At 34.8% G+C, this 13948-nt stretch overlaps 1 protein-coding gene across 3 annotated transcripts in view; it reads left to right on the top strand.

The window, feature by feature from the left end:
• FMN1 (formin 1) overlaps positions 1–13948 on the top strand; it is a 188145-nt gene that overhangs the window by 105567 nt on the left and 68630 nt on the right. For all 3 annotated transcript variants that reach the window (XM_075151791.1, XM_075151793.1, XM_075151792.1), the window contains 2 exons: positions 3976–4063; positions 13855–13916. In XM_075151791.1, coding sequence (XP_075007892.1) covers positions 3976–4063; positions 13855–13916 — 150 coding nt within the window. The remainder of the gene's footprint in view (positions 1–3975; positions 4064–13854; positions 13917–13948) is intronic.

The raw sequence follows: 13948 nt of genomic DNA, 5'->3' as shown, positions 1-13948 counted from the left end.
CTCACTTTCTTTTTATTTTTTGTGCTGTACTTAGAAGAATGAATACGGCATTTCCTTGTTTACCACAAAGCTCTGAAGTCATGTAGGTTATGGAAAGTATCCGTAAAGGGTATATATCTATTTTGTGGCTTTGTCTTGGTTTTACGGTTTTGAATAGGAATAAAGATATTGAAATAAGTTTTTTACTAGCTACTATGTTGTCCTGAGAAATTGCCATTAGCAAAAGGTTAAAAATAGTGGGGGTTTTTCATCCAATAGAATTGCAAATAGAATTACATGTCCTCTAAAATATTTTTAAAATGTTTAAAAAATATAAAGCTATATTTCATCCATGTTAAATGAAAAATAGTTTAACTTGGCTCTCTTTTGAGTAGGAATAGAAGAGATAATGTCTAGTCTTACACTTCTGAAATTTCATTGGTAACTCTTGAGGTGTTTATGTAGCATGGCTTGAGGGGCATACTTACGTGCTTCTTGTGCAGGATATTCTTCCTCTGTTTGAACAGGGTTTCAGCAGACTACTTATGGGCCCAGGCTGTTGACTTCACCATAAAAGTTAATGAGTGGGAATGGAGGGAAACACTGAGATATGCAGGACAGCTTTTTAGCTTATGGTTTCTCTCAATAAATTTAAATATTATGGAAAGAACCCATGCACCAGCAGGAGGAAGGATTTAGCTTTTAATCACTGAAGTAAACTGAATCTGTTCAGATTTCTGCACCAGTAAGTGTCCTGGACAGAATGTAGACATTACAGTTAGACAAAACAGTGAAGTCTGTCGTATAAGATTTAATGAAATACATTTCTGGCTACATTAGAGGAACACCTTTTAATGGGAATGACAGAATAATTTATGAATGTATTCAAGCTTCAGTATGTCTCCACTTTTAAATTAGATGATAAATATTTGAAAGATGTAGAAGGGGCACTTGTGTACAGCAAATCAACTAACTTAATAACATTAAAAAATAGTCAGGGAACACCACATAGAGCAAATAATGTTATGGATCAGTGAATTAAATGAATTAGCACCAGCAGTCACAATTTTGTCACTGAGCCAGAAGATGCTGCATCCATTACAATGATACATTCATAGTTTGGAGGAGCAGCAGGCAGCTGGCAAACCCTGCCAGCTGGCATAGCAGCATCAACTGGCGTCAGCTGGATTTTAGCTGCTTACCTGTCACTGCCAGCTACAAGCAAGTCCCAATATGCTGAGAGGTGATCAGTGATTTGTCTTTTAAAAGCATAGACTAAATAGTTCAATGCAGTCTTTACAAACTTTCATTTTATTTGCCTTATGGTTTTTATGACCTGGAAAAGTGCTGATTTTTTTGTGTCTCCTTTCCATTTGGAATTCACACACATGTTTAATTCCCTGTCAGTGACTTCCCCAGAATAACCACAATTTGGGGCAAAATGAGTATCTCTGAAAATATGTTCTCTGTTTTACTACCGATTATATTTTTTTGTTGCAAAATCTTTCAAGTTACACGTTAGTTCTAAAACTCTATGACAAAAGTCCTATGTAATACTTAGCATTACAACTGTGTTTTTAGAGTAGTTTTGTGCCCAATTTAAGCTATTCTGTTGTCTTGTTACTCCATTTTTGCTCTCTAATGAATAAAATATTAGCCTTCAGTTACAGATTTCAGTTGGTTGAAGCTAGGTAGTCTGAGACTAGTTTGATGCCTGGTAATTGTGACCATGTGTACATTCATCTAAAATGGATGTGAACATACAGTTAGTTGGCCATTTTAAAACATGAATCTCTGTTTTAGCTTTTAAAATTATACAGGGTCTTCTTTAATTTTGTTTTCACTAATCTTTTAAGGAGGAAGTCTTGCTTAGCAATGTGAGCTAGTTTGATCATATCTGGAGAATATATCAGCACTTAAAAATACTTTAATAGAATGATTTCAAATGTCATATTGTCTACAACGGCTATAGTCTGGAAAGGTTTTGCCTCAAACTAGGCATGTCTAATGAGGTTTATGACAACCTATGAATTTGCCCCTGAACAAGGTCACCTTGGAGGTCAGTGAATGCTATACAAATTGCATACTACTCAAGCCTGTAATTATCCCTGTAAGAAGTTAATGTGCTGCGGAGTTCAGCAAATTCATGTAAAGCGTCAGAAATGACCATGATAAACTGGGCAGTTACTTACATTTGCCCTGAAAAATCACAGTCAACAGGATGTGATGCTTTTACAGAGTATTCATTTATGGTAACTTGTAGGCAAATCATCTTGTCTGCTTGTGTACTCAGGAGATAAAGAGCCTGAATTCTTTCTCATTTGAAGAAAACACTTTAAATAGTATTACTTTCTTAATATCCAGCATACATGCTGTACATATAGGCTGAAAAAAACCTCTCAGGATAGATTTTATTTCCAACTTTGGCAGAAAATATGCAACATCTACTTTAGTATAAAAGTTCATTAAATGTTGAGTCCCTACAACAGGGACATAAAATATCTGTCAGATCTTTGTTGAAGGCAGCATGTATTCCAACTTCTTCATGTATTGTCCAATTTCAGTACTCTATAAATAAGAACTAACTTTGCATTTTCAGGTGAAAATGTCACTAGCATTTCTCTTTTTCCTGTATTTTTCAACTACAAATCTATTTTTATACAGGTGAATGACTAAGTAGTTGCACAATATTCCTAATATTCCATTAAAAACTTCTAAATCCCATAAAACATAGGTAAGAAATATTTGTATGAGTTAGTATAAATTTTGTCAGTTAACTGTCTGTGATGTGAGCATCTATAAGAATATTACAGGGATAAGGGATAACAATTACTTAAAGTTTTTAATATTATTAAATATCCAAATATTAGTGTCACCCAACTATTAAAATTAAATTTGGATACATATAGATTAAATATTGTTCAGATACTAGGAATATAAATTTAGGGAAAAGTTAGCTATTAGTTTTAATTTTACATATGAGTTAGTATTTTTAATAGTATTTGTTCATCAGCACTATGAAGTAAGCCAACCGTTTGGATCTGAACATTTCTTTTTTTGAAGAACTTATGTCTGCATTGCATTTTGTCATGTGCTGCTGTCATATCTTCCTTGTGACATAAATCAAAATCACAAATACTCACAGTCCAAATATTGTGGGAAGTTTGGTTTTGACATTCCTAACATCTGAACTACACTTCTAAAATTCTGATGGTTTACTTCTCATTACTTTATTTACGGACTGATACACATCAGTATCATTAATTTCGACCAGCCAAAATAACTTCCTCAAGGTTTCCCTCCCTCCTTTTTCTTCTCCTCTCCCCACACGACATCTGAAAAGATTACAATCTGAATGTCAGTATATTATACTAACAAGTGTCTTTTACCCAAAATGTGAACAAAATCCTCAAATCCTTGTGAAGTGTCAAGGGTGTGGAAGAAACACATTCAGACAAGAGTGAAAGAAATCCTTTCAGTAGCCCCTAGTGTTCCAGAAATAGTGTTGAGAGGGCATAAGACGACCATTCTCTAATAATCTTTGGTCAGGAATTAATCCTTTGTCAAAAAGGTAGACTTAAATGTGTTCACATTGAAACATAAACTAGCAGACAAACTAAGGAACTTGCGATGTTAAGGCACTCAGAGTGCCTTAAATAGTTCTGCCCTGATCACCTTAAGGAGAAGGGGGGAAAAGTATATACCAGAATAAATATTTGATGTGCCTTTTCTTTCCTTCTTAATAGCATTCTACAAGTAAGAAATGATGTTCTTTATTAGACCTGGTGAGACTTCAAGCTTACATTTATCAGCATTTGTTAAGGTGCAGAGCATATAGAAAAGATGAATGTCTTACTATCACATTTAGTTAATAAAAAGGTTTGATGTTTGGAGAGATGTTGAATTCAATTCACAAATTAGCTTCTGTCATTAATGTGAATGAATCCTTTGTACAGTGTTCATTTGATCTCAGATCATTTTGCATCATCTTTTTAGATTATCAAATTGTTGGATGGAAAACGGTCTCAAACTGTAGGAATTTTAATATCCAGTTTGCATCTGGAGATGAAGGATATTCAACAAGGTAAGTGTTTCTTACACTTAATGTATCATATTTGCATGGATATTTTCTCATAGCCCCCTTCAGAGAATTTCTTACGTTACAGAATGTGCTTTGAATACATTCCTCTCTAAGATATCAGAAGAATCATTCTTCCAGTATATTCCAGTATATGTAAGTTTCACCTAAATAATCAGAATTGATCTGATTCCTGCTGTACCTTTTCAGTTCGCATATCACTTTCAGTACAGTGTTTTCTCAAAACTGTTTCATATTCCTCCCCTACAGTTCCCTCCTTTTTCTTAAGCAAGTCCTTCACTGACAAAAATTAAATGGAGGGCTTATATATAAATCTTTTGGGCTTCAAACATGCAGTCAGTATTTGTTGAATATTTAAATTTTGCTTCATTAACAGTATAAAAAGCACATCCCAAACTGATGCAGCTACCACGTAGCAATCAGAGAGATGATTACTGGATGGCATTTTTCAAAGTGTAGGGCTACTCAGTGTATACATTCCATTACTGGTAGAAATTATCTAAGTTTGCCAATACAACTGTAGAGAAATACAGATTTTTCAGAACACTGGATAATTCAGATTCTGCTTATGTTCTGGATTTAAAAAGATATTGTTTAAGGATATTGTTTATTTCTTTTTCACATTAAAAAAAGGAAAATATTCACCATTTAAAACAACTGCTGGAAGAATTCAAGTTGATGTCTCCTTTTTGCTATTGTTTTCCCTCCATCACATGCAAATACTGGGTAGGGTGTTGAGATGCTGCTGGCATTGATTATTATTAATTTCAGAAGAGCCTTTGAGCATCTAGCACTTTAAAAGCACAAGGGCTTACAGATGTCTCTTGGGATGGAGGGAAACAACGAAAAGAAGGAATAACTTTGTGCCTGCCAGTATTGTGTGAAAGGTATCAGAATGAGATGGAAAAAAACTGCTATTACTAAAGGTCTGAATAATTTGCTAGCAGGAATTACAGCAGCTTAGGATAGGATAGCAGCTGTATTATAAAAACTGGGTAGTATTCTTAAGTATCTTCAGGGATGTTTTCGTGACTTTTTATTTTCCATGCCATGATGTTCTACTAAAATAGAACATCTCTCCATCTATCTATCTATCTGTCTATAGTCATTTGCTATACTTCTATAGCTTTTGAAACCCTCTGGCCAGTTTATACCAAATTTAAGAGAAAAAAGTCAAATGTTTGGGTATGTATACACTAGCATTTTAGCTTGAATCAGCAGTGTACTTTTGAATCAAATCTACCAGTTGTCCCCTTTGCTGTGTTTGCATTGCAAAGCAATGCAGAGCAGTCTGAGTGCACAAACATCCTTCAGAATTAAATTAAATGAGAAGAGGTGCTCTAGGAGCACTCCAGCAGTCTCCACGTATAGCAGGCTTTAAATTCTGCAGGATCAGGTGAGAGAGAGTTAAAACTCCCTGAAATGTGTATACTGTGAACACCGGATCCTCAGTACCAGCTGTTGCTGTCTACAAATCCATTTCTAAAGACTACACTACTTGCAGTTGTAGACGTAGCTAATGTAGTCCTACAAGTTTAATGAAAATTAGAGTGTTGGTAGAAGAGAGACACCAAAACAAGTGCTGTCACTGAAGGAAAGTTTATAACTCATCACCCTCTCTATTCTGAGGTAGCAAATGACTGGCCTGTCACCACATGTGTTGCTCAAGGCAGCAATAGGACATGCTGCCTCTGGCTTATGGAAACAGGCAGGAGATACGAATGGGATTTGGGAATACTATTAGTGGAACTTTCTTTTGAAATATATTACAAAGCAGGATGAGTGACTCTAATCAAGATCTGTGTGCAAAGACTATCTAAGGAAAAAAAACAGTTCACCAGACTCAGGGAAAACATCTGTTCTGTAGAGAGGATCTTTAGAAATCCATACTACAATGAAGACAACAGTAGAATTATGCTTGTTTCTCTTTTAGTGTGTGTTTATCCCCTAGTATTTTGTTTAATTTAAATCTGTGTGCAGTCCTGCCTATCAGCAAACAAATTCTTTGAAGACTGCTATAGTCAACCTACTGGATGAAAAAAGATCATAACAAGCTAAATAGCTCATGACAACACCTAACCAAAAAAACATATGATCACTGGGTGATTAATGTCAAAGTTTTTTTTTCACAAAGTGAAGTAACAAAGAGCTACTTCTAAGAAACATGAAAATTAAACACTCAACCCTTTTTTCAAGCCAATTTCCATTGCATAATTCAGTATGTGAAAGACAGGGAAGAGAAAAGTTAATGGTCTTTGGCAGCTGCAACAGATAATGAAGAAACTTGAAGCAAAAGAAAGTCGAAATGAAAAAAAAAGATATCTAATTTTATTTCAAGTTTTTCTGACCATTTTTGTTGAAAAACCGTGTACAAATGAATTTACTGTCTATGTAGAGTGTACTCGTTACTCTATCTTAAGTAGCAGTTACAGAAATACAGATATAGAAAAACTGTCCTCAGATGAACTGCCCTATGCATACAGATGCATGCAAAATTGTGGAGAAGACAAAACAAGAGTAATCACAAGAAAAATTACATCCTTCTTTAAAATAGTGTGAGATTTCTGCATCTATAGGATTACCCTCTCAAATTAAAATAAATAGCTTCACAGCATATTCTGTAGATAGCTCAGCAGTGCAAAACAAGCAAGTGACCATATCTGGCACCCAGATGTTTCAGTTTGCATTTGATACCGAGCCAGCTGCCACACTTCAGGAAGGGAATCTCCCACACATGTTTGTTTGAGAGAGTGAAGTTCATCCTTTGCAGATAAGTTTAAATTCTTGCTGTATCTGAGTACAGTCTAGGGAGAAGACAAGGTAAAACTGAATAATTATTTTGGCTAGTGGTGGTATTATATGATGCAGAGGGAAAGTTAACATTGTCATGCTGCACCTGTCCTAATACTCAGCTTTTTGGTAGGTGGGAGAGAAGGAGAAATCTTAGGTGCTGTAGAACACTAACAAATTTTATTGGTGAATCTGGTACTGAAGAGGGTAATATAGTTTCTGATATTAGACCACTATTAATAATATTAATTTCCTGAGCAGAAGAAGCAGACAGAAAATCTGTCTGTCTCAGTATGCTATATAAGGTCTGTATCTATATTTAAAAATCAAATAGCAATAACCAAATTGTGCATAGGTTTGAGATTATTTTCAAGGCTGCTTCTCTGCCTCTTTTTAAAATCCTTATAAAGAAGACATGAGGAATAGTGGAGATCAGCTGTTAGGTAAGGAACATGCTTTAACACTACACACTTAGAGAAGTAATCTCCATTTCGTATCAATGCACTTCTGTCTTACTTTTCCTATCATTGTTCAGCTGAAATATTACAGCGTGAGAGACAAACTTGTGGCTCAAGACTACTTGTGTGGCTTTGCTATTGAAATATCACAACTCATTCCACCGTGAGGTGTTTCAGTTCTGTTTCTAATGGGAAATGCTGATTATAACTGTATGCAAAGACCCTCTGTGGGCACTGGTCCCAACCTTTTACAGAGCAAATTCCAGTCACTCAGGCAGTTCCCAGTATAGTAGCTAGCAATAGCAGTATACTGGAAAACATACTACTACTCTCTTCTGCAGCGTACGTCATCTGTGCTGGCTTCCCATGAGCTACTGAGCTCTTTGTTCAAGAGTAAACTGGCAAAATTGTGGGGCAGCCCAGATGAAAAAAGTTTTAGTTACAGAAAATGGGATGTAGATAAAATGTAGATGCTTATGTCCAAAAGAATGATTCTCCTAAGTCCCCCCCCTACCTCCATAGTACCTGCATTTTGTCACTAAAATTGTGGAGCACCAGAAGTTCTGCTTCTGTACATTGCTGGAAATAGTTCACTGTCTAATACTTTTGATTTCTATCAGGATGCATTAACTAGATGGTCTCACATGCTGGTATATTTTCCTTGGGACCAAATCTGTGAGATGTGGTAGAACACACATACTTTATAGCTTATTGCACTCTTTGTGGCAACAAAGTGCCATATTATTCCACGCAGAACAGCTGCAGGCTCTGCTGGTACATTTACCAAGGCAAGAGTTTAACACTGTAGCACTGCAACGCTGACAGAACTTAGCCTATGTGGCAAAGGGGAGAATTTAATGCTGATTCTTGGCATTGAGACTATTTCTAATGCTAATTTAGTATTTTTTTTTCTTTCCTAGATTTTAAGCAATTAAATAGAATGTCTGAGACTCCATTTATTAAATCAAAGTAGCACTGGCCAACCTGTAATAGCACATATGGGGACCTGGTATGTTTATTGTGCATTTGGAACATTCTTGTGTTCACCAATAATGTAAATTATCTATGCAGAGGAACATTAAGCTTTGAAAATATTAGAGAAATGTATTTGATCACACTTAGATAGGATGGATTAGAATGGATTTTGTTAAAAACCCTAGGTCATGCCATCTGCTTTTGTAGATTCACCTTCGTTATTGTTTTTTTTCTGGTTGCTCCTCAAATATGGAAAATATTTTTATTATAATGTCACAGTAATGATGTCCTGATGGTGAGCAATGCAAATAACTATCATGCCACAAAATTTTTTGTGTGGCACCATAGGAGAGGACCAACTTTCTAGAAAGAATACAGTTATGATACTATTGTACAATGTCAGTCAACCAGTTGAAAAGTGTTTGATTGGTCTTCTCCGACTTTGTGATTTACCCTCCATTGTCAATGTAAATAATTGGAAGTATGTGAACATGTGAACAGCAGATTAACTCACCCAGACTGATGATCAGTCCAATAATCATTCTATTTCTATATTATGTTTCTAATCATCCTGGGATTTCTGTGTGGTCTTCCTCTAATGAGAGGCCATAGAAGTTATATAAATAGGTTGCATTGTCTTAGTGCAACTTATGGTTTATGGCACATCTAAACTTTAGAGAACAGTATCATTAACCAGGCACTTTTCTTAGCATCTGAAGCATGTGTTTTGTATGTATAAGGCAAACTATTCCAAAGCAAATCTGATCTGCAGACTTCAGTGTGCTCAGAATTTCTGAATCCCAGTTTGTGTTTTAACCATATCATGCAGCACAAGTAGTTTCATAGTTTCTTTTTCTGTTATATTTTGGAAATACTTCTGGGTAAAGATAAATGCTTTGGAATATTTCTTACTTGCACTATGTGAAAAGAGTTTTATTGGGATTTCAACTAAAGTATTTTGTAGGATGGAAGTATAGATTATAAAGGTTTAAAAACTGTTGTTCCAAAGTTGGGTGACTTTTCCACCTACACATAATACTACATGAATGCATTCTATATTTACTGTGTACATTGCATGAAGTATAGAGATAGCTGCATACCCATCTCAGAAGCTGGGAAACAATTTTCTTTAAAAGTTATTTTCTTTGTTCTGGAAAATTTACAACATATGTTTTTGTGAATCTGCCTTGGGCATCCAGCCTGATGTGGGTAGGTTAACATTAGTGCCAGAGTCTTTTGCTCATGACTTCTTGCAGGAGTTGAGCTTTCTTAGTCTTCTAAACTACATTGTGCCCATGGTGCTTCTTTGTAATGTATATTTTAATGTTTTTTTGTGTATGGTATTTAAATACTGGAGAAAACCTTTAAATAAGTTTAGAACATATCAATTTGTCAGAAGTAAACCAGAGCGATTTGGATATTTTAGGCAGTTTTGCCAAAGAAGGATTTGTATTCAACAGTCATCGTCATTTTCTAATTGATTAGATCAGTCACAATTTAACATAAATTTCCCAGTTACGGACTTCATGTTCCCATGAAATCAAGCCTTACTCAGCAGAATGTAGTACACAAAAAAAATGAAGTACTTCCAGGTCAAATAAATGTACCTTTGGCAAGCTCTTTTTATTTAAATTACATATTTCTGTTTTATCATTGGGGAGCAGTTAAGGTGATTTCTTCATATTTCATAGTTCAATTGTCACATTAAGTGGTTTGATACTGCTGAGTATGTGTAAGCTCTGTCAGCAGGACTTAAATCCTGATTTAACCAAAATGTGTTTAGTAGGAGTGAGGCTGTATATCAGAGTCAGCCTTAAGACTGTTGGTATTTAAGCTGGTTAAGAGGAGAGTAGTGTCTTTTTCATATTTAACCTCTAAGTTCTACAGTTGTACGTAGACTGCACACAGTATGCTTTAAATTCTCAGCTTTTCTTTCGTTTACATTTCTGAAGTGATAAAACAGAGTATGTGAAAAATCTGTGCAGCAGGGTTTTTTACAGTTAGATTCATTTTTTAAAAGTGAGTCTGTTAAAAACCTTGGTACAAGTTTATGTTCGAAGTAATACTCTTAGTATGTGAAATGTAGTTGGCAAGTATTTTTATGTGTGCCTGTTAGTTTGAATGCATGATGCTGATCTGTTTTTTGTCCTAGCTGACGGTTATTATATCCTAATGGGTGCAACCCTGCACTAATGATCCTTGTGTATATAAATTCTTCTTGTTGTGAGCAGACACCATAGACCACATAAAAATGTTTGCCTCAATTTCCCTGCAAAAAAGGATCTCAGAAACCAGACTTGGCCAAGTAACAGATTTTTTAAAGGTAGAGGAACCCAATAAAATTACCAGCTTTTCACAGCATGAGTCTACTTCCTTTCGACATATTGTGAGGTGTAGGTGAAATATTCTAACTGAACTGACAGTGTAAGGAAGACAGCTAACTAGAAAGCAAGATAAAAGTAAAAACCACCAATGATGATTGATATTGTAATAGCTATTAATTGTTTTGGAGCCTCTTTCGTAGATTTATGATACTTCACCTATATTACTTACACTTATGTGAGTCTTGATATAATGAGATTTAATGCAGTAAAGTAACTCGGTTAAATTCACTGTATCAGGAAAAGCATTTTGAAAAACCTATCGAGATTTTTATTCATTTTAATAATGTTAATATACATATAATTAAAACTGAGTTTTGTTTTTCACAGAAAAATTAAGCAGCTTTTGTTCCTTGTAAATCTAAGTAAAAAGTAAAATAATTAGTTTCTTTGATCTAATGTAATGGGGGTTTTTCAGCTGCCCCAATTCAAGTTAATTTACACAACATACTGTGAATGTATTGCACATGCTGTATTTTAAGAATATGAAGAATACTAAGACACCTGTGAATTTGGGGATTTCTTCCAGCTTTTCAAAATCAATGTTTCTTTTTTAAAAAATGGACCAATCTTCATAATTTTACATGTTTTCGTTTTTGTCCTCTGCTCCAAATGTGTATAGCATTAAGTTCGATCAGTCTGAATGAAAAAAGATATAAGGAAAAAAGTAAAGATATTAAAATACATAAAAATGAAATAAAGGAATCTGTGTGGATTTTTGCAGTAGTTCTGACTTTCTTGGGAGTGTGTCTCTACATACTTTAACATCCTAAGATGTCCAACTATCATTGAATTGAGTTATATGGCTATTTTTAACTGCAGCCTGTCTGCATGGACATTGCTAATAATAGCAGGACAGGTTGTATAGCAAGTAAATCAGAAAATACTTTCCTGGTACGTTTGTACAATCACATACTTGTCCAAAAGAGAAAATAATTCATATTACTGTCTCTTAACACTGATTATTATTAATTCTGTTAAAAATGTGTTCATTTATCATATTGTATTTTACTAGTTTGATCTCAAATATTTTTTGCTTTATCATGTCACTTCAAAACAACGCTGATTTGTTATTGGTGTTCAGTACAGAAACATGGATAAGAAAATATAGCATGAAAAACCACTTTGTGGTTTTGGGGCCTTTTTTGTGACAAATCTCTGACTGAAAATTCAAGTTAGATGTACAAATCTTGATATTCTTATTAAAGTGTTCTTTTTTCCAAACTACTTCCTCTCATTGTAATAGTTCTGTACCTAAAAAAGTCTACTGCTAGTTACATATTTTGCATTTCTAGTACGAGTTCAAATTACCTCCAATAAGTTGCTTTTCTAGATAACTCTGGACAAACAAATTTCTCCTTGTAAGCAGATTTCGGAATATTGCAAAATAGGATGGAAGTGAAACCACAAGGGGAAGTTTTTGAACTCAATATGCATATTTTAAAATCTCAACAATCAAATATATTGGACGGTGAAACCAATTTTGCAATAGATTTTCCAATCTCTTGGGTTCTTTTGAAATTTCATTGGATAATACAGAAGATAATGCAACTCATGAAACCGTCTTGTAAGGGCCAACAGATGATCTCATAGATTCAATCACTAATGATTTTTCTTTAAACAAAGATTTTTGTCAAGCTGGGTTGTTCAGGCTTTATATTTGGTTACACACTTGAGCTGTTTTTGAATTTTTCCAATAGGACAAAAATAGTTGGAGACATTGCTTTCTTTCACTGATACTGTCTTCTTCCATATAATTCTTTACTTCTAACCAAGTTGTAATGTCAACAGATGGAATCATAATTGACAGGCAAAATTTTAAAGCATTCTAAATGTCATTGGACCTTTTAATAAAATTAATTAGCCTGCCACAGAGAAAATTTACTAGCCTGCTGGTTAATTTCACAATGTAAAATCATGGGGTAGGTGGAAGAGCAGGCGAAAGCTTATTACTTTTAAATAATTATTTAAAGATGTGTGCCTTGCCCCTTTCAAACATGGATTGCAAATGCAGCAAGAGCTTTTAAAATCTTCTAAATTCACAAGCAGTCAAGTTTCCTTTGAAGAAATATAATACAGTTGAAATTAAAAGTTGTCAGGTACTACCTAATGATGAGTCACTGGTTATGTGGAAAATTGATAGAGGCCTTAAGCTTGATTCTTTTGGGATTAATGTTCCCAGTAACACTTAAACATAATTCAGAAGTTCAGAAACTGTGCCCAGTCCCCTTGATGAAATGCTGGTTTCAGAAAAATTAAACATCCAATGTTATTTCTATTCCATTGTACGTCTCTTAGCTTACTGGAATCTAACATTAGAGAGCACTCTGAACCAATCCTATTTAGTTTTCAGAAGAGGCCCAATACATTGCCTAAATTACAATGGGATTTGCAGATGTTGCAAACACCTAATGCCATATACTCCAAACGTAGTAACATTTGGAACTAAGATAATAGGAAACATTTTGAGACTTTTTCGTTTTTGGTAATGAGACATAATTAATCATTGAGGAGTATACTTTAGGTGTCTCTGTGTGATGTTTAAAAGTATTTATCTGGAAATTGTCATGTGTTTTCTAGTGGATAAAGCTAACTCAAACATGAGCTGCTCTATGAAGATGATACCTTAAAAATCTGTAGCACAACCTTTTTGTGCTTGCAAATTTGCAAGCTGCAAATCTTGCAAGTTTGTCTACCTGTCTACTTCCCAAGATTGCTAGCCCCAAGACAAGCAGATCTCCCTGTTTTCATATCTCCCTGATCTCCCATGCACGTAGGGGGACCTAAATACCCTAACTCTCAATTCCTTCCTATCCAGCCTTCTAAGCTACCATGAAAGCTTTGCTGTTCATTGTCTTGGTATCAATTGTTCTCATGTTCTCCTGCCTGGCCAGCTATGCAATCAGCTGAGTACCTGGCAGGTCATGTCTTTGACTCTTGAGTATACTGGAGAGGAAAAGTAGAACTCCATTCTCCTGAGACAGGGTTTATAATAAGTTCTTGCGTAAGTGTTATGACTTGAAGTCAGAACAAAAATAAAATGCTGAAAATAATAAAATATTAACTGGATACAAATATTTCCTTTAGCTAGGTCAGATCTCTTACTCAGGAAACAGAATTGAACTCTTAAATATATTTTCTAGCATCTAATTTGTGATTGTATTTTATACAGCTATACTGTGTGTCGATGACTCCGTAGTAGATCTGGAAACACTGGAAGCACTATATGAAAATGTAAGTAAAGCTGTGGTTAATCACCATAGTGT

This window comes from Calonectris borealis, chromosome 5 (assembly GCF_964195595.1).
Source record: "Calonectris borealis chromosome 5, bCalBor7.hap1.2, whole genome shotgun sequence".
Classification (NCBI taxonomy): domain Eukaryota; kingdom Metazoa; phylum Chordata; class Aves; order Procellariiformes; family Procellariidae; genus Calonectris; species Calonectris borealis.
The sequence above is the reverse complement of the archived record's forward strand: the minus strand, read 5'-3'. Positions and strand labels throughout refer to the sequence as shown.